Source organism: Rhamphochromis longiceps, linkage group LG23 (assembly GCF_057381845.1).
Source record: "Rhamphochromis longiceps isolate RC_006_pf linkage group LG23, R_longiceps_female_GT1.1, whole genome shotgun sequence".
Lineage (NCBI taxonomy): Eukaryota > Metazoa > Chordata > Actinopteri > Cichliformes > Cichlidae > Rhamphochromis > Rhamphochromis longiceps.
The window spans coordinates 28,066,699-28,093,038 of NC_140578.1; the positions used below are offsets into that span (position 1 = coordinate 28,066,699).

A 26,340-nucleotide genomic window follows, 5' to 3' on the forward strand; every position below is an offset into this window, starting at 1 on the left:
AGGGTCTGCCGCGACGGCTTGCGAGCTCGGATGTGTGCTGCGGAGGAGTGACACGTGCTGACTACAAAAATAAAGAAAAATAAATAAATTTAAAAAAAAAAAATATATATATATATATATATATAATAACAGGCACATCCAGGAGTTTTATTTTTTTATCTTTGTTTTTTGTTTAGCTTGTTTTTTTAACTGTATATAAATTTAAGGTGGAGTTTCGTTGCTCTTTTTTTTACTTGAACTGGGAAGAATTAACCCCGCATTTTGGCAACCATGGGACGAGGAGTGAGTATAAAAAATGTTTATTTTACCTCTTTGTTCGACTCCACAAATGCTCTTATTTGCTCCCGCTGAGAATAAGCGGTAGGCAAAAGGAGATATTTGAAAGTTCGCCATTCAAACAAGTGGTTCGCTTTAAGTCGATGCTGATGCTACACCATGTGTTGCGATTCGCTCGAAACGCTTCAAAATGCCTTCTCCTCAAATGCCTCTTGAGGGGTACTTCCGTGTTTCGAACCCTCAGAGAGTAGAGACTCCCCCCTTTTCTTGTTCTTCTCCTTCTGTTATTTATGTATTTTGTCATTGACTTGAGCCCGTCAAGGATAAAGACCGCTGTGAAGTAAGTTTCCATCGCTCACAGAGATGCTTTTGAGTGGCGTCCCGTTATGTAACGAGATGTTCTGAACCGCCTGAGCTGTCAAAAGTTTTCCAGCTGCGACGGTGCAGCTGTGGAAATAAACCCGCTCGAGAAAGTAACGGTGTCCTCACTTTACTGACTTTAGAGCCACTTTAAGCTTCAACTCGAGTGGGAAAGCTCTTCGTGAGCAACACATAGCACAGAAATGTATGCCTTTAGGGAAGAACTGTGGCTTTTCTTTCTCGCTACTTGTATGTATTTATTTATTTTATTTCAGCACCAGGCGTTTTTATTCTGGGAATAACAGCCTGGCAGTGGGAGGGATATGTTAGCAGCCCGACCCATTTTTCTCTGCCTGCAACTGTGAGCAGCTATCTTAAACTTATCTGAAGTCAGCCGTACCTCCTTTTAGGGAGAATTTCTTCGACTGCTTGCTGGGTAGTTTTGTGTCATGCGGGTTCACTATTGTGACTTTAACTGCAGGAATATAATGGATGAAAGGGTAATTGTGCTCCATGGTGGCAGCAATCCATCACTGATAGATTAAAATTGCTATAAGCTGCTTGCAGGCATTGTTAAGAGAAAAAAGAAAAGAGGACAGTTTAAGCCCTTTTTGTGATGTTTTAAAATTGATTTAAAATTCCCACGCCTCCTTGTCTTTTTTCATCATATATTAGTGTCCAGCTTTTTTACATGGAAAGATTCAGTCTGTTATTGTTCCTCTGTTGCTTCTTGGTATGGCTGATATCGTCCCCTTCCTCCCCGGCTTGAATTGTAGGGGATGAAACTGAAGCCAGTTGCATGTAATGTCAGCAGTCGCCACACCCTGCCATTCTGCGCAGGGGAAGCACTCATTACAGATTCAGCCTGCAAGGGATGGAGAGGTGGGATGAAGGGGAGAGGGAAGATGGGCTGAGAGAGATCTGGCGGGAGATGTGAAGCAGAACGCCTCATTCAGTCTGTTCCTCTTTCATTTTTTCCCTCCTTCTGTTTCCGCAGAGTTTTCTCCTCACTCTCTCTCAGCTTCTTGGCCACCGCTTCTTTTTTCTCCTTCCCATATGTCATGAAAGCCATGCCCTGCCCCCATTCGAGCCTCCACTTCCCCCACAGTGTCTCCCCTCCTTTCCTGCCCCCCTCCCTTTCCTCTTCTCTCCTTTTCTCAAATACATTCAGTGCTGGCACGGACAAATAGCTAGACTTGGAAGAGATGATGGCCACCATAGAGCCTTCCGAAGGGGTGGGGGGGTTAAGTTGCAATGGAGAAGAAGTGGGGCAGAGAGTGAGCACAGGTACGGGAAGATCATTTTTTGGGGGGGAAGTGTGCCTCCCACTTGCTCCCCTCATAATATGAGGATGACATTACTCTTTCGCCCTTTTTAAAAAAAAAAAAAAAATATTTTCCTCACCACATCAGCAGCACAGTGCAATAAAGAGACAAAAGCAAAGTGAGCTAGCAAGAGGGTGGATTGATTGCTTGAAAAGAGGGAGGTGGGGGCCAAGAGGCACCAGTTGCCACTGCCGAACAACTTCCAGACATGATGGAGGGGCTGCGGACATTTCTGTGCAGTGCACTCTCTTAACCTGAATGATCCATTCATGGATTAAAAGCTCTTTAGGAAAGAGGAGCAGGTAGCTGAAGCTTATCTATATTTATTTATGCCCCCCCCCCCCACACACACACTTGTTTTTCCTTTTGTTTAAATTCGCAGTGCAGAAGCTGATGGGAGGTTACCTCACCTGTTCAAACTGCAGCTTCTGCACTTGAACTAGGCGAGCACTGCGGAGTGGGGGATCTGAACGCAGAGGCAGCTGTCAACGCTTTCAGGGGAGCAATGGGGGCGAAGTGGACTAAATATTTCATAGTCTTACCTAACTCAACCTTTAAGATCTTTTTCTCCTCAGTTGGCTGAATTATTAAGAAGTTTCAGGTCTTCAAAATCATCCGTTTTTACAACCAATTCAAACGCTTTAGCTATAGCAGTTTCCTTTCACCAACGAAATTATCCTGTTCTGGTAAATGGGTGGGGTAGGGTGAAATGGTCACAGTTGCATGAATATTGGGTTGTCAGGTTGAATTTGTTTGTTTTCGTGCAGCATGCGTTCTGCAGTTATAGAGAGTTAAACTACCCAGTTGTCTTAATCATACTTGGATGGATGACACATTGAAGAGAAATATTTTTTATTTTTTATGATTCAATATCAGCCTTCCAGCAAGCTGAAAGTACATCACTCAAATGTGACAAGGGTCTTTCTAACTGGTTGAAATGTCCATAGCTGCCATAGCCTCCTTGACATCTCCCATCAGTTTCTAGACTCTGCATTGCAAAGCCTCAGTGTTTTGGCTCCCACCCTTCTGGGGTTTTCTTTTCTTTAGTGCTAAAAGTGGTAACATTTGACTTGGGTTTATGAGGGTTGAGTTTTGACAAAGTTTTGACCTTTCAACCGTCATATTGTTACAATGTGACCGCTGGTCATTTTCATTCTGATGGGAGTAAGCTTCTTCAGGATGATAATGCCCTCTTTGTAGGACACACATGCCTCTTTTCCACTAGCACCAACTCGACTGTACTGGATTCAACTTGGCTCAGTTTAAGCCTTTTCCCTTTCAATTACCACTCACTGTGGGTGGGGTCCTTATAACAATGTGGCCCAAAGATCCTGTGACAACATTTACATGTGAAATAAATACAACACAGCAATGGAAAACAGAGGCGTATACCTGCTGCTAAGCTGATGGTAAATGTCTGCACCTAGTCTTTGGACTAGGGTCTTGGTTTGTGTGCATCCATTTCCCTAATTTCCATGTTTGAGGGAATCAGTGGCATGAAGTCTGTTGGTCCCAGCCCAGTAGACCAGGCACTACCACCTAATGGGAAATCCTAAAAACTGAGTACAGTCAAGTGAGTAGGTAGTAGATGAGTAGGTGCTAGTAGAAAGGAGGCAATACAGTCACTAATGATAACTATTTGAAGAGGGTGCAGTCAGTCCTATTAGAAAATTTTAGGACGGACATGTTGGGGAGTTCCACCACAATCCTTAGGAATGCCAAATGAGGACCCTAATGGAGTTGTAGAAACTTGGCAAATCAATACAAAGGATGACCAAAGCAGGTGTACAGGAACGTGTAGCTGCGGTACCTTACTGAAACACCCAATGTTAAGTTTTTCCTTGAATTTGTCTCATCTGAAATCTATGGACAGGCAGATTGGCTCTGTGAAAGTACTGGTTAAGGACACAGCTGAGGATTTTCTGATCTTGAGCTTGCAGTTTTGCATGGAAAATATGACTATGCGAGTGTAGTTGAAACATTGAAGTGTACATGCTGTGAACAGTGAAAAGATGGTAATATTGCTGTTTCTGGATGGCACTCCCCTCACTCGTATCAAAGACTTTTCTCTCTCATCTTCCCACCATAAGCTGACTTGGCATGCTAGTCCCCGCCCACTTTTAATCTACACCTTCACATCCATTCCTTACAGTTCGTTCCCCCCTTGTTCTCTGTTTGTACCTGTTTTCCTTCCGCTCTTGTCCCGCTCCCCCTCTTTACTGGGGATTTAACATTCTTTCCGCTTGGCAGTCACTGTGAATTAACTGGGACTTTTGTCACACAGTACCCCTTGTCTGTTTCCGAACACCGCGTACCCCCTTCTCTCTGCTTCTTTTTCCTACGCTCAGTCAATCTTTACCCGTTGTGTTTCCTACGTTCCATTAATCTGTTTGCCATCTTTAGCTTCTCTCTTTCTTTCCTGCTTTGCCATTCTTTCTGGCTTTCCTCGTTTTTATTTTTAATTCCCTCCCTCCAATTCTTCCACATGCCATCCCTCCCTGAGCCTTCCCCTCTGTTTTGCTAAGAAGCTTGAGCCGTGTGATTTGTTTTCCGTGGCAGCTCTTTGAACTTTCCCTGCGAGCCTGTAGCTGAGTAAATGTGGAACATGGACATAAAAACCAAAAACCTGCAGAGAACACACGGGTGGCTGTCTTTTGTGCTCCTTTCCTGCATGAGGAAATATGGGAATTTTCCACGCCATGTTAAAATCTAGATCCAGGATCTGCAGGCTGAATCACTGAGCTGTTGGCTCGTGCGATTATGACATAAGATTGCAGTTTGAATTCTTGAGGAAACACTGCCAGACATTCATTCATTCACTCACTTTTGTTCTTTTCTTTTTTTTTTTATGGGGGGAAAAAAAAAAAAAGCTGAGAGTCACAGGGACGTGGAGGGAGTTTTAAACACGACCCCCCCCCCCCTCCCCCACATTTAAATTAACACACTTTCTTTTCAGTGTTTAAACAGAAAAAGGGGTAGTTGGAGGAAATGAAAGAATAAAGGAGGAGGAGGAGGGGGCATGGGAGGAAAGGGGGAGGAGGAGGGGCTGTGACACGTGACTTTGTCCATTCACATATCTCCAGAGGTGTGGCAACAGTCGCTGGTGGCAACCGGGCAAAGTCCCAGGACAGTCTGTGTGTGTTTGTGGGGGCACAGTTGAATGAGCAGCTTTTGTATCTGGTAAGAGACCCTGGCACCAGGGTGGACTCGCTCACAGGAATTCTGCCTGTAAAACGTTTTCGAACACTTTAAAATATGTGGCTGCTCGACCGCTTTCTTCTGATGTCCACTTGAGCCTCTAGGATGTTGTTCTCCCATGCGAGGAGCAAAAGCCGGGAGGCTGGGAGTGGGGTCAGCTTTTGAAGTTGCTTCTGCTCGGAGATGCAAACCCTCACTGTTTTCCCCAACTTTGTCATGCTTCTTTTTCTATCTCAAGCCTTCTTCTTACCGGTTAGTTCTCACGGGATTCAATCGCTAATAAAAGCTGAGCTGAACTCAATGTCACTGATATCGGTCTGTAATGTTGCGAAATCTTTCTGACAGTTCCTGGACTGTGTAGCCTTTTTGCAGACAAACAAAAGAGAGCGTGGTTCCAGCCTGTTTTGAAATTCCCAAAAATCTCCAAAAAAAGGCGCAAGGAAAAAAAACAATGAGCACTGGTCAGCATCATAACAGATAACATGGCCCACGTGCCTGTGGTCTTACCAAGCACATGAAACGATTCTGTGAGGCTGTTGTTTGTGTGTTTGATGCAGATTTTGTGAGGGTAGTACAAAAGGCCATTGTTCAGGGAGAATTCATACCAGTTTATTATGACGTTTGCTTTTGTAGAGCAGATCCTTCCCTCTCATTTTTTTCCCTTGCTCATCATCTGTCAGTGTATTGTCTTCATACCACCTCCTTCCCCACTTTCATCCTTGCATTTTCTTTCTAATCTTAACCACCTTGCTGCTGTAAGGAGTTCACTGACCTTGAATGCTGCTCTTCAAGGTTATGAGAAGCCTCTCAGTGTAAGTGCACTGGACCCCAGAATCCTCAAAGTAGTAGTATTTGTTTGCAGCTGTGCTTCGAGCTAAATAAGCATCAGGAAATATGCAGACAGCGATGTCTTGTGTGATATCCTTAATCTAGTTGATATCTCTGACTCTGTGCTTTGATTTGTTGTCTTGCGAGCGGAAAAAGACCGCGAAAGCTTCAGAGTCACCTGACTCTCTGTTGCCTCTTCTGACACCAGGAAGATGAGCTGTCAACATGTGACTGTGGAGTAAGTGTAGGTGCAGCACCTCTGCGTGTTAATTTATGATGTCTCAGTAGTAGTTAGTAAAGTGACAGGTGCAGCGCCGTCACGGGGGATGCAGTCATTTCTGTACAGTGCAAGTAAGACTGGGGGAGGGTGGGTAAAATCCCGGATGGGATTTAGTTATGTGTCACCCTTATCTGGCAGGACCAGAGCAAGTTCACTGGGTTTAAAACTGATGCAACTGATGAAATGGGGCTTTCCCCACACAGAGGCAGGTGCGTCGACAGTAATGCATCAAAGACCGAACAAAGAAATGGCAGACAACTGTGGCTGACTTTAAGGCCACGTGTTGGCAGTGAGCTACAGAGGGATCATTAACACTGTTTTGTCTTTATAGTCAAGGCAAATGCCTTTAGAGTTAGAGGCTGAATGCTGTCAGTAGCAATGAGTTGAATGAAATGCTGTGTGATTACAAATAATCTGAGTGTCACTTGATTAAGAATAAACTTAGGTTCCAGTTCAAGGCTGGGAGGGAAAAAAAGTGTTTTGGCTGAGGCGCACAATGACAAATCAACTGACTGAGGTGCGAGACGCAGGGAAATTTACTTATCAATCTACTCTGTCTTTTAAAAGAAATGTCAAGAGCAGACTTAGGGGAGCGGTGCAGCAGCTCCGGCTTGACTGTTGCTTGTCAGCTGCTTTCTTTTTTGAGTCTGCCGTCAGGGACTTTGTGCTCTGTAGCAGGTTAGTGTTTCTATTCTGGCATCTTCTCAGACTCTGATCTTTTACCTGAAGTGAAAGACTTGAAATAGCAGGTGTTTAAAAACTCACAGATCACTAGTCCAAGTTGGGGTTTCTCTGCATTGTTGTGGCCTCTTTTATGTATCATTCATATTCATAAATACACTGTTGCTGTGACAAAAAATACTAATGACTTATTAATTTCATTTCTGGATACTTCAATTATAAACTTTTATCTTTCCTATTAGGACTAGAGCCCAACCATTACAGTTGACTAATACTGGGTATTTGCCGCTATGTTAGTATCAGTGTCTACAGACAAACACAAAAACCAACAATACAAATAGGCATATAAAATTGTCATTATCCTAAAATTAGTAGCTACACATAACAAATGTATGAAGAAACTGGTTTGTGTGCCTGAAAATATCGGCTAATATGATTTTTCAATCACTGAACATGAGTATTCGTCTTAAAAATCCTGTATCAGTCTGACCCTAAATAGGATAATTAATGTAACTACTATTATATAGTAATTAAAGAACCAAAAACTGTAATTATTTAAGCTAACAGATATTTAATTATTAATTATTATTTAAGTTGGACAGTCAAAATTAAAATGGTTGCAGTTCAACTTCTTTTTCTGAGGACGATTAATGTTTGCACAAAGTCTAATGATATATTTGACGTGCGTCAGTCAAGTGATATGTTCTTGAGGCCATTCAGCTGAGGAGTGCATGCAGTCCTGGATGATAAATGATCAAATCATAATCACAAGCTATCAAAGACAAATGCATGATTTTTCATTGATTGATTAGAACGGGTGGTATACACAAGCCTGGCATTCTTCATATCCAAAATTCCAGAGGTGAATGAATTTTTATCAATAAAACATTGTTCAGGATGTGAACTTTTATACATGGAGGACATGGACTTTACAGACTCTTCAAATTGGTGTCATCTCTGTTGGAAACAAATGTGTGTCCAACTTTGGGCTCTGGTCCTCTCTTCATGAGTGTTCTCACTAAAGCCAGATGGCCCCTGAGGGCCCCCTGAGGTTCCAGAGGCTAAGAGCAAGAACCAGGCTCGATGTTTTCCCAGCTTAGCTGGCCAGGGGGGCTCAAGCAACAATAACAACATGTGCTTGGGATCACACAGTGCTCTGGTGGCTCTCTGGGAAACTTTAAGGGCTAATGTGGTAGAAAAACAATATTAGTTAGCATGTTTCCATGACTGGGACTGTGGTTAGGATGTTCATTTATAGTCATTCTGGGTCCAAAATATCACCACCTAACGAGCGAAGCAAATTGGTAGTCACTTGGTGTTGGACAGCCTCCTTGTCTGCTAACATGCTAACACCTTTAAAGTGCTGTACCTTGTACAGCGCTGAATTATTGATGGGACTTAACCACTGATCGATGTCTGCTTCTAGAATTGCTGTCTTCTGTTACATACCTGAAGCACACACTAGCTTAGCTTTCTCTCCCTCGTAGCACAAACCCTGAGAATCAAACATGTGCTTAACCTGTTAAAACACACAGCTAGTGGCCCATTTGGGCAATAGAGTTATCCAATTGTCCAGGTTATATCAACATTATCTTACTTGAAATATATAAAAACCTACATCCCGTTACTATGAGACAATTACAGCCTGCTTCATATATCTGTGATATATGAGCTGAACTATTGGGTATTTGCCGGTATATTGGTAGTGTCATTGATAACAACCAATAAATGAATTAAGTAATGGGAAAAAGACACTTGAACATGGTGTAAGTGTTGCTGTTGCATAGGCTGACTACCAGGTGGAACTCCCCTGTGTTTGAATTGGAACAAATAACAACCAGCTGACTTGATCAGAGTTGGTTGGTTGACTGAGATCAGTCTGCAATAAAACAATAATTTTTAAACTAGTGAGGATTCATAAATGCCTGCATTTTACAAACCTGTTTCTTTCAGAAGGGAAAACAGCTGATATGTGGGATTTTTCAAATCTCTAAATATCAGTATCGACTTTTTTTTTTTTTTTTTTAAATGGCGATGGTTATCAGTATTCCTAATCACAGTCAGTCTTTATGTAGCCTGCTAATGTGCCACATTAAGGCTAAAGGCAGCTGAAGTGTTCAGTCTTATGGTGGCCCTCGAAGAAGAACAGGAATTTTAATGTCTGCACTTAGTCAAGTGGCCATGTACAAAATAATTGTTGAGATACTTCATTTTGGGCTTAAGTGGATATCAGCTTTTGGCTGATCTGTTAAATTGGACAGTTGGAATAAAATAACAATTTGAAAATTTCGGTTATCTTCCTTTGAGAGTTCAACATTGTAAATGTGACTAAATAATAACTGATCGGTGGTAAAAAGCTTTAAAAAGCACATCAGTTGCATTGATTCAGAAACCCTGCAAGTCTGAATGAAAGTAAAATTGTATAATTTCCTATTATTGCCAGATTGTTTCATCATATCACCAAGTCTTTCTATAGAGGCTATAACTTTAGTCTTTTAGGAGTATCATAAAAACCACTGAGTTTGGCAGTCTGAAAGCAGAATGTTCATGTCCTCATATATAAGGAGTGGTTATGTTGGCCATCTGGTTATGGTGTCAATAAAAACTGTAGGCTCATTATTCACCTCATTTAAAACCCTGGACAGGATGAAGGTGTTCAGCAGCACATGGAATTGCCTTGCGATGTTTCTCACTGTTGAAGAACGGAGTTCATAAGTGCTGCTTCAGAGCTGTGCGTTTTGAGCTTTAAAAATAACGCTACTTCTACCCCTAGCTGTTTCCTGTGACTTCCTTTCTTCCACTTGCCCACTCTGTCTCACCGTCTCTCTAGCTTGGCCATTTAGAAGACGGTCTTTGCGCAGTCTTGCTCTGTCGTGAAATGTAAAATCAGAAGTGTTTCCATATTTGATAATTTTTAAACCTGCTTTCACTACTATGAGTAATTCTATGTGGACACTGCAAGATCCAAATTTGGAGATATTCTGTTTACTTGCCTACAGCAAGAGAATTTGTGTCCCAGTTGGAGTTTCAAATCAACAAAATAGGGTGATATATATAAGTGTGACTACCAGTAAATGACTAGTGTGGTTTATTGTTCCACTCTGGTGTTTGGCTGGGGTGCATAACTGTTCACGTTGCATTTAGAAAACTGGCGAGTGAATAAAGTGCTTTGTGTGTGCATGCGTTTGCATGCAACAGTGACACCTTTTACTGCAAACGTGGGTGTTTTCAACAAGTGAAACTGGTTTCACCCAGCACCGTAATCTGGCTCACCACAGAAAGTCTTATCTCGCAACTGACCAGTAAGCGCAAAAACTCTGCTCCTCTCCGAAGTGAGACTATTGATGCTGGTAGATAAAGATGTGCCTCTAGAGCTCGACTGATCCTTTGAAAGCTTAATTGACTTAAATTTTCAAAATTGTCAGTTGCTGAAACACAATTTTACAGATGGATTATTGTTTTTTTTAAAAATAAGAGGCTTTTAGAAGTTTACTGGGAAAAAAAAGAAAGAAAAAGAGAGCTGTTTGCAGTGACAGATGGTGTCCACATGTATGTGACAAGTTAAGAGGTGACTATTCTTTCTTGGACTGTTGGCTGAAGTTTGTGGCAGTTTGTCTCACCAATTTAGGTCAAGGTTTTCTGAGGTTTAGACAAGGCCATGTTTGTTATTTTTGTATCTGGTTTTAAGTGCACTGACCCACATGGAGGCTTAAAGAGACGCAGTATGGCAAAATGTCTTCTGGCATTTGGAGTCATGAGACATCAGATGCACCTCGGCAGTAGTCATCGTGTTACTTATGCATGATTCTGTCTGTTTCTGCACAGAAAAGGTTTGGAACATGAAGTTTCACCTTCAAGTTGTAACATTTTATTATTTAGCATGCGTGTGCCATCAAGTGGTTGCAGTTCATTTAAATCAGTGGCACGCACCCCCACTTAAAGTGTCATGCAGTGATTAATATTCACTGGCCCAACATTTAAACCACTGCCAGGTGAAATGAATAACATCCATCATGTTGTTGCTTTGTTGTGCTAACAAACAAAACTTGGGTTCTGAATGTCATGTGGATGTCACTTTGATCAAACCATCCACGCAAATACCAATGCAGAAAAGGCACCCCACTGTAAGGGCCATGGCAGTTACCAGTGGCAACAGTCTTCCCCCAGCAGGGAAATGCACAATGCCATGCAGCAAAAACTGCTATTAAAGGACTACATTTACCAAATAGAGTGACCCAAGCATTCCTCTGGCCTCTCTAGAATGCGCCCCATACCGCAAGCCCACATGACCCACATGACCCAAAGAATCCGGGGTCAAAGTCTCAGTGTTAGAAACCACAGGATATTCCCAGAGGTTTTATGTCCTTTCCCCAAAGGATCAAAGCTGGTTTGGCATCACAGGAGGGAATCTACTCACTGTTAGGCTCGAAGATTTGATCTTATATGGCTTTATAACTACATGGTAGAAGTTGTATTTTAGGCATGTGGATATAAACCCAGAATGAATTCTGAATTGTCCAATGCCTCAGAATTAACTGCCTCACATGTATTGGTTTCTTTTTATCTGTGCTGGTATGTTATCCAGTGGTGGCACATCAAAAAACGACTATATCAAGGTCATGACAGTAAGATTTTTGGACACTTGGAAATCTGTTTTGTTTTTTTTGTTGTTTTTTTTAAATGTCCTTTGTGTTTATACTCTGGGACTGAACGATTGGTTTAATGTCTTGATTTAATGTCAGATCTCATTAGGAAACCAATAAAGAAAGAATCTTTTATACATAGGTCATTTAGCAAAGCAGCAGTTTGCATACATTGTTAGCAAAGTGACCGTGGTCGTTGGTGAGTTCTTAAATGTGCGTAGTTGTGCGGGGTGGCACTTTAATCACCCTCACCCAGCTGAACATGCACATTTTAAAGAAGCTAACATAGGAAAACCACCTCTGTCTATCCAGAATTCTGAGCTGGCCGCAAACTAGCAGCCTCGGTATGAGCAGCAAAATGGCAGATGCACTCGCATAAAAAAAAATTATGTAATGTAATGTGTAAAAAGAGGGGAAAAAAATACTGGAAAAATGTAAATTGCTTTGGGAAGTTTTAGATCCCTTGCTCTTCCAGTGTGGATGTCAAAGTATTCTTGGGCCAGATACTGAACCCCCAATGCATCCATCTCAGTGTGACTGTTAGGTTGAAAGCATTTAGGTATAGAGAAAAACACTTGTATGAATGTGTGTGTGAGACTGGGTGAATATGACTTGTAGTAAGAAAGCACTCAATTAGCTTGCAGTAGAAAAGTACTATATAACTCCTGTGACTCGAGAGAACAATAACCGTTTCAGTGGTGTCTCATTACTAACACTATACTTTGTACCTTTTGACTGCCAATTTATGCATTATTGGTATCATTCACAAAGCTTCTTGAGATAATCTAAAGTTATTTCTGTAACTAAACAGTATCTCATTTTCTGTTGTTGTTGGGTTTGTTTGTTTTTTAACCCCCATCTGCCTTGTGTTTCCAGGAAGGACGAGAGCAGTATGAGCTCGCTGCGACCTCGGAGCAGGGCGGCAAGAAGAAGGGCAAGGGTAAGAAGAAAGAAAAGGATATGGATGAATTAAAGAAGGAAGTGGACATGGTGAGTGTGTCAGTGGTCACTTTTGTTTGTTTTTTTTGCTACGTTTGTTCACCTCAGGACCTTTTCCTGTGATTGTCCAGTCCCCTGCCTTTCATTTGAACACTCTGTCCTCTCCATTGTGTTCATCTTCTACCGCTACTTCCTTCATATATACCTCTCCACAAGGAATACCAAAATGCAGCCAGTACTAAAGAGCATAAAATTGGTGTTTGATGTCAATATATTCACAAATCTGTCAAAGTAAAAAGTTTCATTTGTTGATCTATCATACCTTCTTTTACCAATCACATGTTAATTTCTCATTAAATTCTGAATAGTGTCCTCTAAAAAAACATCATTTTTCATCCTGCCACTGCCTAATTGTTGTTTTTCTCCAGTTTTTTTTCCTGCCTAACTCCTTCCTCTTTTCCCTTTCTTGCTTCCTCATTTCATGCTCCTGTTTTGCCTGCTGCCTTCCTTCAGCTCATCCTTCTACTTACTTTACATTTATCTTTTCCTTTCTCTTTTTTCACCTCTTCTTCACCATCTCCTCTCTCTGTCTTCTGTTGGCTCATTATCTTTCCATTCATTTATTCATCTTATATGAGGAAGTCGTTGTAAAATGTAGGTAAATATCACTGGTTTTCAGCACATTGAGCCCACACACACTTGGATTACATGAACTCTGGTCTGATGCCACTTTGTCTCTGTGTCCCTGCAGGATGATCACAAGCTAACCCTGGACGAGCTCAACCGCAAATATGGAACGGACCTCACCAATGTGAGTGAAAGCTGAAAATGTGCTGCCCTCTGGCTCTCTGTCTGCTTTAAAAACCTTAAACAGTCTAACTTTTGGCAGCTGCTGTCCTCGTCTCCAGACTCTGGCATCGTAATGTAATTTTTTTTTTGGGGGGGGGGGGGGTGGAGAGAGTGTATTTCCATCAAAGTGTCTCCATCTATCACGGAGATTAGATTAGATTTAAAAAAAAAAAAAAAAAGCTGCAATACCAGCTGCAAACTGGCTGCTGTTTGCCTTTAACCCCCCCCTTTTTTTTTTCCTTTTTTTTTTTTTTTTTTTTTGTTTTCCCTCTTCGGTCTGACAGCTGACATTCGGCACATGAATAATTAATGGTGCTCGGATGAATTAAACACGAGACTTTGTTTAAAAAGGGGAGCGATCTGTGCTCGCGTGACGAAGGGTTGTCGAGGCTGCTACTTCATCTTCAGGCTCTGTTCGTGTGTTTCAGCCAGGAGGGTTCAAGAGACTTCTGGGGGCCCAGGGAACACTTCCAGTGGAGAGAGCCCTCCGCCCAGTCATAATCCTAATACCAGTTTTTAGCTGCGTCACTTGATGCTGTGGACTGGCTAAAATATTTGCCTGTGCTCGCCAGCTGGCTAGCTGGATTAGCCAAGCTATGCAGTAGCAGGGATGGTTTGCTGTTCATGACAGATTGATGAGGCATATCGGAGATTATGCAGGTCCAAAAATAACGTGGGAGGGAGTGATGGTCGCAATATACTAATTTTACTGGTATAAATGAGCCCCCCATCTATAAAGAGGACTCTTTAGAACAGAATATTATGATTTTTAGAGAAAATATTTTGCAGCCCTCTGCTTCCTAGACCTCACTTTTAAGTCAACTGCATTAAGCTAAACCTTTAATTGAAAAACAGTGGGACAAAGAGGAATAGCAATGGAAATTGAACTGTGACAAAGAGAGTTGAATCAAGTTTTAAAATCTTTGCTGTCGATCATTTGGAGGAAGCGGAGTTCAGGTATGTTCCCACCTTGTCATAACTGTAAGTTGAAAAGCTCTTGTTTTTATTGTGACAGACCCTGCAGTGCAGAACCTCACATGCCACTGTGTAAAAGGAAATGCACTTAAGTCTGTGAAGGTTCTCAGTCATCCAGGTCATCGTAGTCAAAGGAGCTTGCAAAGAAAAGCGTCTGGACTTCTTTAAGTTGCTTGAAGACGTTTCACCTCTCATCCGAGAAGCTTCTTCAGTTCTAAGGTCAAATGGTGGAGAGTCCCACATCCTGGGCCATCTGACCTCAGGAATTCGCATGATAAGGTGGGGCCAGGTTTCACAATGAACTCACCTGAAACTCTGGCTGATTGGGACCCACGCCCAGTTTCACACCTTGGCTCAGGCGATTAGAGGATCATCAGGGGGTCCTTTTGTCCCTCTGTGGGGGGTCACTCCCACTAGGTTTATATCTGGGACTCCCCACCATTTGACCTTAGAACTGAAGAAGCTTCTCGGATGAGAGGTGAAACGTCTTCAAGCAACTTAAAGAAGTCCAGACACTTTTCTTTGCAAGCTCCTTTGAAATGCACTTAACTTTCTTGGTATTAGCCCAGTGGCATGACGACTGTATTGTATAATTCATACACTGGCTTTAATGCATGAACTGTAATGCACACTCCTGTCTTAAAGACACTCCCCCAGTCTCCAGCCACTGCCATCTCAGTCGCACCCTCCAAACGGCCCCCTTCTCCTCATGCAAATGTGCTCCTGGTCATACAGGAGGGATCAAGGAGAGTAGTTAATCAGTGCCTCTAACTGGGGTCTCCGAGCTATGCATGCGTGCGCATGCATGCGTCTAAAGCAGCTGTGAATAATTTATTAGCCACAGACGCCCCTCTGCCCTGATTTCATATGATCCCATTTGCCTCATCTTTCGCTCCTCTCATCTTCACTTCTTCATCTTCCTCCTACCTGCTGATGAAGTAGATGGCCCTGTTGTTGTTGTTTTTTGTGTAGGTTTTTTTTTTTTTCCTGTTGATGATGTGTTTCCAGGCAACTAGTAGCACCTACCGTCCCCCCTGGGCTTAAATATCTGGCAGTGTGTGTATTTGTCCCTGGTTGGGAAATGGTGATGAAGACATTTAAAGGCAGACATCGTTGTCCAAGCTCTCTTGCGTGTCAGCTTGGCGCATTTTTATAACATTCTGTTTCGGTATTTTCTCATGTCAGGGGTTGACCAGTGAGAAGGCTGCTGAGATCCTGGCCCGTGATGGACCCAACGCCCTCACTCCTCCTCCAACCACCCCAGAGTGGGTCAAATTCTGCAAACAGGTGACTTCAAAATCTTCCTTGTTTGGAGATTGTCAGGGGGTTCGGCGTCGACGTTAAATTGTGACACAAGTTTCATAAAGTTCGTGAGTTAAAAGGCAAGTCCTGTTCTCGTTTTTCCTTCAGATGTTTGGTGGTTTCTCCATGCTTCTGTGGACTGGTGCCATCCTCTGTTTCCTGGCCTATAGTATCCAGGCTGCAATGGAGGAGGAACCTGCGAATGATAATGTAAGCTACAGTCCTTAACTGTGTGGAAAATGATTTCAGCCAGTTTAACATCATAAAGCAGGCAATGCTAGACACTTATTCCTAATAGGATTTACCTTCAGAAGCTTAACAGAATAAAGGAAGCTAAGTTGGATAAGAAAGGAACTGCTGGGGAAAAGTCTGAACTCGCTGTTTTTGCCATTCAGTTATACCTGGGTGTTGTGCTTTCTGCTGTCGTCATCATCACTGGTTGCTTCTCCTACTACCAAGAAGCCAAGAGCTCCAAGATCATGGACTCCTTCAAGAACCTGGTCCCACAGGTGCCTATTACATTTGAGCTTTTTTTTTTCTTGCTATCCTAATGAGACCCCTGCTGATGGATTACATTACACTGAAAGCAGTGTTGTCACAGTGATTATTATTGTGTTTATTATTTTTGAGCAGCAGAGAGAGACGTCTCAGTCTCATGCCTGTTAAATCACACAGTGCTTTCTGAAATCAGCTGAAACGGATTTGGACGTTCACCCGACTCCATTTGTCTCACATCAGCATCTGTTTCTCTCATTTCTCTTCTCTCATAGCAAGCCCTGGTTGTTCGTGACGGTGAGAAGAAGAGCATCAACGCTGAGGATGTGGTGGTTGGTGATTTAGTGGAGGTGAAAGGTGGTGACAGGATCCCTGCCGACCTGAGAATCATCTCCGCCCACGGCTGCAAGGTGGGCGCTCCATAAGTTATTTATATCTGCCTCTATTTCATTTTTAACAAACAATTTCTCATCAGTATCATCCAGGGGAAACCTTTTAATCCTTCAGTTCAGTGCTTGTTAGTGATTCGAAGCTCCTGAAATGTCTCTCTAAAAATAGTGCTTCCTTTCATAAAATCCAGGCTCGCTGTGACCAATTAATTCTGTTTTTATTGTGGATTTCAAACAATGTCATGCACTCTGTTTGTATTTTTAACACTTCATTATCAGATTGCCATGTGATTGTGAAGTAGAGCATGAAGAACCAAATTACCCTCTCTGACTCTTCCTTTGAAGTCACTATTTTAGTTACTTGACTTGTGCCTCATTAATTAACAGGCACTTATTTTGTTATGGAAAACAAAAAAGCAAATCGCTGATCCGTTTTGGGTCCCAAACCTGAAGTCAAGACCCTTTCAGTGATCTTTATTTAACTAAAGGCAGATGTTACCATATGTTTGTTGTGTTGTTTCCACTCAGGTGGACAATTCGTCTCTGACTGGTGAATCAGAGCCCCAGACTCGTACTCCTGATTTCTCCAACGAGAACCCATTGGAGACGAGGAACATTGCTTTCTTCTCGACCAACTGTGTTGAAGGTATAATGACACAGAATGAACAATGAAGCTAATGTTTTATTGTTTTTTATTTAATGATCTTATCCCTGTGACAGGAACTGCCCGTGGTATTGTGATCAGCACTGGAGATCGTACCGTCATGGGTCGTATCGCCACGCTAGCCTCGGGACTTGAAGTCGGACGCACCCCAATCTCAATCGAGATTGAGCACTTCATCCACATCATCACTGGTGTGGCAGTCTTCCTCGGCATGTCCTTTTTCATCCTTTCCCTCATCCTTGGGTACACCTGGCTCGAGGCCGTCATCTTCCTCATTGGCATCATTGTCGCCAATGTGCCAGAAGGTCTCCTCGCTACTGTCACTGTGAGTCCAGATGTTTCATGTGTCTTAAAGATCCAGTGGTTCTCAAACAGTTGGCTGACCCAAGCATTCTCCTCTGTAGGTGTGTCTGACTCTGACTGCTAAGCGTATGGCCAAGAAGAACTGCCTGGTAAAGAACTTGGAAGCTGTCGAGACGCTGGGCTCCACCTCCACCATCTGCTCCGACAAGACTGGCACCCTGACCCAGAACAGAATGACTGTGGCCCACATGTGGTTTGACAACCAGATCCATGAGGCCGACACCACTGAGAACCAGAGCGGTACCTCTTTTGACAGGAGCTCTGCCACGTGGGCCTCTCTGGCTAGAATCGCCGGACTCTGCAACCGCGCCGTCTTCCTGGCCGAGCAGAGCAACGTTCCCATTCTAAAGGTAGGCCTTTCACCTGTCCTTCTGTTTATTTGGATAATTGGAATCAAATTGAGTCATTCTCGGGATTTTTCTTTTTCCCCTGCATGAATTGTGTATGTGTTTATGTATTTTAGGAAATGATTAGCTTTAAGAGCTAAAAACAGAAGCCTGTGTGCTCTTAAATCCTTTGTTCAACAGCAAGAAATGTTTTTCTGTTGTTGTAAGCTTTTAGTTTGTGTGCTCATTATGTGGGCAGGATTTAAAACTCCAGTACTGCTGACTCATTATCTAAATTTGAATATGCCCTTTTTTCAAATGATTTGAAAAACACAAGTGTTCCTCTGCCCTATTGTTTGGTTTTTATCCTCTAATGTTGTTCACTTCATTCCCAGTGTTTGTAACACCTGTGCGGTTGCGTGAATGCCTCTCTAAATATTCTAACAAAGGACAAGAGACTGGCTCGGTTCTATGAAAGGAAATGTAATGATGCTGCAGCTTTTGTCTATGCTTCATGATAAAGCAGTTTAGGACATATTTATCAAGAGTGTCAAAGCTTCAGTACTTTGTGTTGGTGTTTCCAGTGGGCTGACTTAGCTGGGAGATCCACTGATAATTTCTGTGGCGTGCTACTGACCAAAGAATCCTGTAAAGCCTATGATAAAAGCCCCCTTTTAAATACAGGCCCACATGACACTTCACAGCATTCATCAGTTGGGGGAGGGGTTGCAGATTAAACTCTGGTAAACAACCTTTATTTTTGTAGAGCCCGACTGATATGAGACACAGCTGGTAGCCCATTTGGGCAATAGCTACAAAAGTATGACAGTCATAATCATGCTTTTATCCCAGTGCTCACAATGGCAATTAAAACCCAACTGATATATTGGCAGTAAGTCGATGACTGATATTTGCTGTTTATAATGGCAAATAAATCAAAATTCTAAGAATAGAAGGGAGAAACGGCCTTTAATGGTGTAATCAGTGTTGATATGGTGACATTTGTCTACCAGAAGGGACTTTGCAACTTCCCCGTTGGCATATCTGCCAACTGATCCGAGGAGAGCCGGACAGCGTGAACAAGTAATCCTTGACTTGTTGTAACAATAAAACTAGATTATTATGGAACTGCATTGTCGTTATCATCAATATAAATAAACCTAACAAGTTGGAGAAGATCTGTTTGTTCCGTGTGTGGCAAAATTGAAAAAAAGAAAAAAAGGCCGATATGTTGACCATTTAAATCACCAAGTTATCGGTCTTAAAAATCATATCTTCATATCCAGCTCTACATTATTCTGTTTATGAATGATTTTGAACCTTCTAACAGGGGTCCAATTCTGTTATTGGGCTTTTATTCATTTTTACCCCTGCTGAGATGTTTTCCTCTTAGACAGACCGGCTTGTTTTCCTTCACATAACTCCCACTGCAGTGGCTCACATAAACACATACACACGCACACACACATGTAACTACATAATTACTGTGTACCTCACCACACACACACACACACACACACACACACACACACACACACACACACACACACACACACACACACACGCACGCACGCAGCTGCACGTAGGTCTCTTGGCTCCAAGACTATCAGTCATGTTCTTTCACTGCTCATTATTTTCCTGTCTGTCACTGTTACAAGAATGAGGCAAGGGTAAACATGGGGTTGGTTTTCATCAAGGCCTATTATTACAATGGGAAGAAAAATTATAACGGGCATTTTGTTTCTTGTGCTATGCCTTATTCCAAAGTAAATTTAACAGAGAACAATTTTCTAAACTCTCCGTACAGTAATTTGGCAACCCAGTTGAATAGTTTGATAATCTACTTAAGATTCTTTTCCCCATTTTATCTTCATCATCCAGAGAGATGTGGCTGGTGATGCCTCTGAGTCGGCTCTGCTGAAGTGCATTGAACTCTGCTGTGGCTCAGTCCAAGAAATGAGGGAGAAAACCCCCAAAATTGCTGAGATCCCTTTCAACTCCACTAACAAGTACCAGGTATGGCAAAAGTATGCATTGCATTATGAAATGTCACATTTATTGTCATGTACATGAAATCTACAATATTAGATTATCTTAATTGCAAGTTGGGTTCATAACTGTGCAAAAAAAAAAACAACAGTTTTTAAAAAATTTGTTCCTGTTTTTTTTTTTTTTTTTTTGTTCTGTGCTCATAGCTTTCCATCCACAAGAATTCCTGTGAAGGAGAGTCCAAGCACCTGCTGGTCATGAAAGGAGCTCCAGAGAGAATTCTGGACCGCTGCTCCACCATAATGATGCAGGGCAAAGAGCAGCCTCTGGATGACGAGATGAAAGACTCTTTCCAGAATGCGTACCTTGAGCTGGGAGGTCTGGGAGAGAGAGTGCTGGGTGAGGCTCTGTGGCTGCTGGGGGTTTAAATTTCTGAATTCATAATACTGAGTTGAAACCTAAATGACCACTTCGTGTCCAATCTAGGTTTCTGCCATTATCACCTGCCTGATGAGCAGTTCCCAGAGGACTTTGCTTTTGATACCGACGAGGTGAACTTCCCCACTGAGAACCTGTGCTTCATCGGCCTCATGTCCATGATTGACCCTCCTCGTGCTGCTGTGCCCGATGCCGTGGGTAAATGCAGGAGTGCTGGAATCAAGGTATGCATGCGGAGATCACATTCAAAGCAGACATTTAGACTTCATAAATGAGAGTGTTGACTTATTGGACTTATCAGCACAAACTTCCCTCGTTCTAGGTGATCATGGTAACAGGTGATCATCCAATCACAGCTAAGGCCATCGCTAAAGGTGTGGGTATCATCTCTGAGGGCAACGAGACTGTTGAAGACATTGCTGCACGTTTGAACATCCCGATCAACGAAGTCAATCCAAGGTACCAACTTTCTGTGGGGTTACCTCATGGCCACATTCTTGGTCCCTTTTTCTTTTTAAATGTGGCTGTTACATTCAGCAAAAGGACTAGATGTTGTAGTCCCTGACAATGCATTGCTTTAAATGGCGAGAATCTTGAGGGATGGCTGTTATGAGGAAAGGCAGCCCAGAAACTTTACCAGCAGCACACATCGTTTTATGCCTCAACTTTTGGTTTTTTACCCAAGCTAATCTGCAATTTTTGGAGGGGATTTGAGATCTAATCTAGGTTATCATATTAAGATTTGGGACATATTATCAGTAGTGGACCTTGGATTCATTGGGTGTTTCGGCCATTATCTATTATAATTTCCACCCTCAGAACATTAAGTATGAATGTCATTTTTCCCCACAGAGATGCCAAGGCCTGCGTCGTTCACGGTGGTGACCTGAAGGATCTGACCCCAGAGCAGCTCGACGACATCTTGAAGTACCACACGGAGATCGTCTTCGCCAGAACCTCGCCACAACAGAAGCTGATCATTGTGGAGGGCTGCCAGAGACAGGTATAGCAAAACAAATGTGAAAATGTGGCACAGTGCTTTCACCTGTGCTGTGGAGCAGACCGTCCTGCTCGCACAAACACCTGCAGCGTTTGTGCTCGTGTTTTTTAGTTTGGCAAACACAGCACCTGCCTTTGCTTTGTCATGTAAATGCATCTGTGAATTTCTCCCAGTGGTTGGTTATGATTGCTGCTTTGGTCTGATTTATCAAGTTGGCTGAATAATTGAGCGCCAACATCTGTCAAGCTGTGAGCTCAACCATGTGCATGAATATCTGAGCGCATCAGTAAGCGGGGGAAACTCTCAAAGTTGTACGTGGACTCTGACTGTGGAGATATTTATTAAAATAATTCCTGTTTATAATGTCCGATCAAGGGTTTCGGTAAACAATTCTGCGTCACAGACTCTTCACAGCTATTTGCAGGGCAGCGTTTAGCAGACTGCTATGACTGTAACGTTTCAAACACGTCTCTCATCTCAACGCTTTAATAGCCATTATTTGCCACATCAGGTGCAGTGAAATATAGATCTGGTAGTTTACTGATGCACGTTCGGCTATAAATAATTGAACTGTCAGCTTCTTTCTTTGTCAACGTTTAATAAATCTCAAAAATATGCTTGGTGCGCTGTTCATTAGCTCAAGTGGGAGGCCTAATAATAACACTGTGTGGAGCTAATGTGACAAATAATTGAGGCACTCACCTTTTTTTAATTTATTTTTTAATGAAGGAAATCCCACAGGCTTTTGTTTTTTGTTTGTTTGTTTTTTGCCCCTGTTGGCATCCAACACAGCCACCGAATAGCCTTCCAAAGCCTTGTCACACGTAACACTGTAGCGGCGAATCTTCCTCCACTGATTCCACATTTATGTCTCTTAGTCACTTTTATCACAGCTGTCAAATACAAAAATGGGAGTTTCCCTGAAACCTTTTGAGGCTTTTCTTTCACAAGGCAGGAGATTGTGTCACACGATGTAATGTCATTTGAAAGAAAGAACGTCGCCTTTCCCCTTCTGTTCTGTTTAATTTGACTTTGGCACCGTCTTGTGTGCAGGGAGCCATTGTGGCCGTGACAGGTGATGGCGTGAATGACTCTCCAGCTCTGAAAAAAGCGGACATTGGTGTCGCCATGGGCATCGCTGGATCCGACGTCTCCAAGCAGGCTGCCGACATGATCCTGCTGGACGATAACTTTGCCTCCATTGTCACTGGAGTGGAAGAGGGTAACAGATTGTACAAATTGACACTAGCTTACTTGTGTGTAAGTAGTAGGAGCATTTATGAATACAACAAATTTGCTTTGATCTCATCAGGCCGTCTGATCTTTGACAACTTGAAGAAGTCCATCGCCTACACTCTGACCAGTAACATCCCTGAGATCACTCCCTTCCTCCTCTTCATCATCGCCAACATCCCTCTGCCCCTGGGAACCGTCACCATCCTCTGTATTGATCTGGGAACTGACATGGTAGTGTTTTATTTTTTTTCTGCTGCCGGTTAGGGATTCATCGCTCAGTTGTATGATTTTTAAGTTATTTGAAAAACAAGGAACTTGAACTTTTATGTTTTTTGGTGCTTTTTGTTTTGTTGATTGGTGCTGCGTGCTGCCTCTCAGGTCCCTGCCATCTCCCTGGCTTATGAAGCGGCTGAGAGCGACATCATGAAGAGACAGCCCAGAAACCCCAAAACAGACAAGCTGGTGAACGAGAGGCTCATCAGTATAGCCTATGGACAAATCGGTAAACAGATGGCCTCGACTTGAATGCGAATTCTGGAAATTGCCCACTGAAATGACATTTTCTAGACATGGATCTCTGCTAGATGTTGTTTTTTTTTTTTTTTTCTTTCTGTCTTTCTAAGAGGGCAGCTCAGTGTCTGGGTGGAGCAAGATAACAAGAAGAGAGGCATCCACCATAAATAGTCCTGTAGTGATAGAGAGTTGAAGTGTATGCGTGTTGTATGTTTGAGTGATGACAGAGCACTGCCTCGGGCTTTTGATGTTTCCCTCTTCGGTAATGAAGCCAGAAATAAACCTGACCCCTCTGACCATTTTTGAACTTCCTTATAAGAGCGTTATAGACTCAAACAAATTTCTCACCCTCCTTACTGTTTTAAAAACATGATATAACTGTTTTGGGGATTTGCATTAAGGAGGCTTTGAATATCTGATGATGATCAGTGCATCTTGCCAGACATCTAAAGTATCACAGCATCTTTTTATGGATTATTCATCTCATGGATAATGATTTTAAAATGAAATTTAGTCGACTTGTAATTTTTATTCTAAGTTGTTAATGCCTCAAAGACTGGTTAATCAGATTTATTTACTTAATTACTCACCCATTGACAAATGGTTTGATCCAGAAAATTACCCAAAGGACTGGATAAACATATTCACCGACTCAGACGGCGACGTTCTCATTCGTCTCGTTTTTTCCGAAAGAGCACAAAGCTGATCTGTTTAATCAATAAATGATTGAGTCCAGTTTAATTTCACACAAATTAACTGCATGTATTCATCATTTTAGTATTAAAACATCAGAATGTTATGAAGTGTCTGATATAATGATCATTCCCTCTTGCAGGTATGATCCAGGCTCTGGCAGGCTTCTTCACCTACTTTGTGATCTTGGCTGAAAACGGCTTCCTGCCGGCCACCCTGGTGGGGATCAGAGTTTCCTGGGATAACAAGTACATCAATGACCTGGAGGACAGCTATGGACAGCAGTGGGTGAGTAACATTTGTAAGGAAGACCTCAAGTAACAGTTTGTTCCATCATCAGCTGATGCAAACGATGTGTTCTCCATCAGACTTACGAGCAGAGGAAGATCGTGGAGTTCACCTGCCACACGGCCTTCTTCGTCAGCATCGTCATCGTGCAGTGGGCTGATCTGATCATCTGCAAGACCAGGAGGAACTCAGTCTTCCAGCAGGGCATGAAGTGAGTAAAACGCCCTCCGTTTGTGAATGCGGAGGCGCATCACTGTTCTCCATCACCTCTGCTTGAACTTAGCTGTGGATATTTCATTCTGAAATGGTCCTGAAACAGCTGCCACCTTTAATGTCATGCTTATTTATCCACATTGCAGTAGCAGTGCTCTTTCTCTGGGAAGAACTCCAGCTAACCTCTGCATATATTCTGGGCTCTAAGAAGGATATACTTAATTTAAAAAGCACTCCGGCTGTGGTTTGCATCGGTCGCTCAGATCAGTGTCAGTTGTTTAAAGGGAAGCTATTCTCATCATTTCAAGTGCCACATTGTTATTCATGGACTTGACTGGAGTAGCTTTGCCCATCTCACAGTTCAAAAGTCTTTTCTCCTTTTTTTCTTTTTTTAAATAAATTATTATTATAGACTGGATGAAGGTGCATCTCAGGTCAGCCACTGTCTAAAACAAGCAGTCTTAAAGGCAGTCCTTACTTTTCAGTCAACTTCCTTGTGATTGGCCACCACAAACAAAGTTTAAACCAGTTCTATGGTCACAATTGAAGTCTGTGAGCAGCCTGACATAACCATATTAAGAACTTGTGGAGCTCTGGTCATATTTAATGTGTGTATCCACTGCAGCATCCCGGCACAATAAAACCATATAAAACTATAAATATTCAGCCTGATTTATTTCTGTTGCTCTTTCAGGAACAAGATCCTGATCTTTGGACTGTTTGAGGAGACCGCTCTGGCTGCCTTCCTCTCCTACTGCCCAGGCATGGATGTTGCCCTCAGAATGTATCCTCTTAAGTAAGTAAAGCCCTCCCCCAGAAACCACCAATAAGTACTTTACGGACTCTAATCTGGTTTACTTACCACATGTCGTTCATCCAGACCTGGGGCTCTGGATCAGTTTCTCATCTTCTTTTGTGTTTGTGTGCGTTTCCAGGCCCAACTGGTGGTTCTGCGCCTTCCCCTATTCCCTGCTTATCTTTATCTATGATGAAATCCGTAAGCTGATCCTCAGACGCAGCCCAGGAGGTGAGTCCAGAATCCATGCCTTTATTATCCTTTTTAGTGTGTGTGTGTGTGTGTGTGTGTGTGTGTGTGTGTGTGTGTGTGTGTGTGTGTGTGTGTGTGTGTGGACTACTTTCTCTACTACCCGTTCCTCCCTTCTTTCCCTTCTCCTTCTTTCTTTGCTCCCTGAGGCTAGTGGCTAAAATGGAAAAATTGGCATCTCCTTAATCTTCTGCCATCCTCCTGCCTATTTCCATGCTTTAAAATAAAGTGTATAATGAAATGTGTCCAATGAGTTTTCCTCTAAATCAAGTGAGTTTTTTTTCTCCTCCTTTTGTATCCAGGCTGGGTGGAACGGGAGACCTACTACTAAAGACCTGTCAGTCCAGTCAGCTCGCATCTTCTCCTCCACTCCCGTCTTTGCATGAATATTGTCTTGCTGCTCGGAATAAAATTTTAACCTCTGTGGAAAAAAAAAAATAAAAAATTGGAACGTGTTTTTATATTAGGGAATGCTTGATACTACTCTTAGACAAATACTGAGATGGAACATGCTGATGATGATGCTGATAAATGATAATGCTAATAATGACATGAACACTGAACATTGACATGACTATGCGTGCCTTGTTTCTGAAACAGGACCAATTTTATACATGTTTTTAACAGTTATGAACGTTAAATAAAAATGCGCTCGAGTCAGGTCCCAAAATGTTTCCTGTCATCATTAATCGTGTGTGCTTGCCTGGGAAATCTCCAGCCTTTTTGACTGAATCCATGAAAATGTAATGCAAATGGCCTGAGCTGCTTCTTTGTTTTTTCTTTCTTTTGAAATGCAACCCTAAATCTTTACCAAAAAAAAAAAAGGCAAAAAAAATTGAATGATCTGCAAATCTTGTAAACCTTTATTTATTCTTAATAGAACATGTATCAAATGTTCAAATTTAATTTAAAATTGCATAAAGGGGAATTCGACGGCAGGGCGGGGGCAACAAAGGGCTGAAGAAGTGATAATAAAGGGTAACATCTGGAAGATTTTCTGACTGTTTCATTGGCAACAGGTCAGTATCATGA

General features: G+C 42.4%; 1 protein-coding gene across 1 annotated transcript; it reads left to right on the forward strand.

The window, feature by feature from the left end:
- LOC146642113 (sodium/potassium-transporting ATPase subunit alpha-1) lies at positions 1-25,978 on the forward strand. The gene is made up of 23 exons (XM_085398093.1): positions 1-282; positions 12,468-12,581; positions 13,282-13,341; positions 15,540-15,641; positions 15,765-15,866; positions 16,052-16,165; positions 16,427-16,561; positions 17,069-17,186; positions 17,261-17,529; positions 17,609-17,917; positions 19,775-19,909; positions 20,089-20,281; positions 20,369-20,544; positions 20,643-20,779; positions 21,173-21,323; positions 22,374-22,542; positions 22,633-22,787; positions 22,935-23,058; positions 23,905-24,050; positions 24,131-24,261; positions 24,958-25,059; positions 25,199-25,290; positions 25,611-25,978. The coding sequence occupies exons 1-23, from the start codon at positions 271-273 to the stop codon at positions 25,637-25,639; spliced, it is 3,075 nt and encodes a 1,024-aa protein (XP_085254219.1). The 5' UTR covers positions 1-270; the 3' UTR covers positions 25,640-25,978.
- The last annotated feature ends 362 nt before the right edge of the window (positions 25,979-26,340 follow it).

What these genes read in the sequence shown, in the direction of transcription:
- LOC146642113 (XM_085398093.1), top strand. An exon ending in TGTCACTGGAGTGGAAGAGG is followed by an intron (nt 22,543 to 22,632) that starts GTAACAGATTGT and finishes TGATCTCATCAG; the next exon opens with GCCGTCTGATCTTTGACAAC. An exon ending in CCTCAGACGCAGCCCAGGAG is followed by an intron (nt 25,291 to 25,610) that starts GTGAGTCCAGAA and finishes TTTTGTATCCAG; the next exon opens with GCTGGGTGGAACGGGAGACC.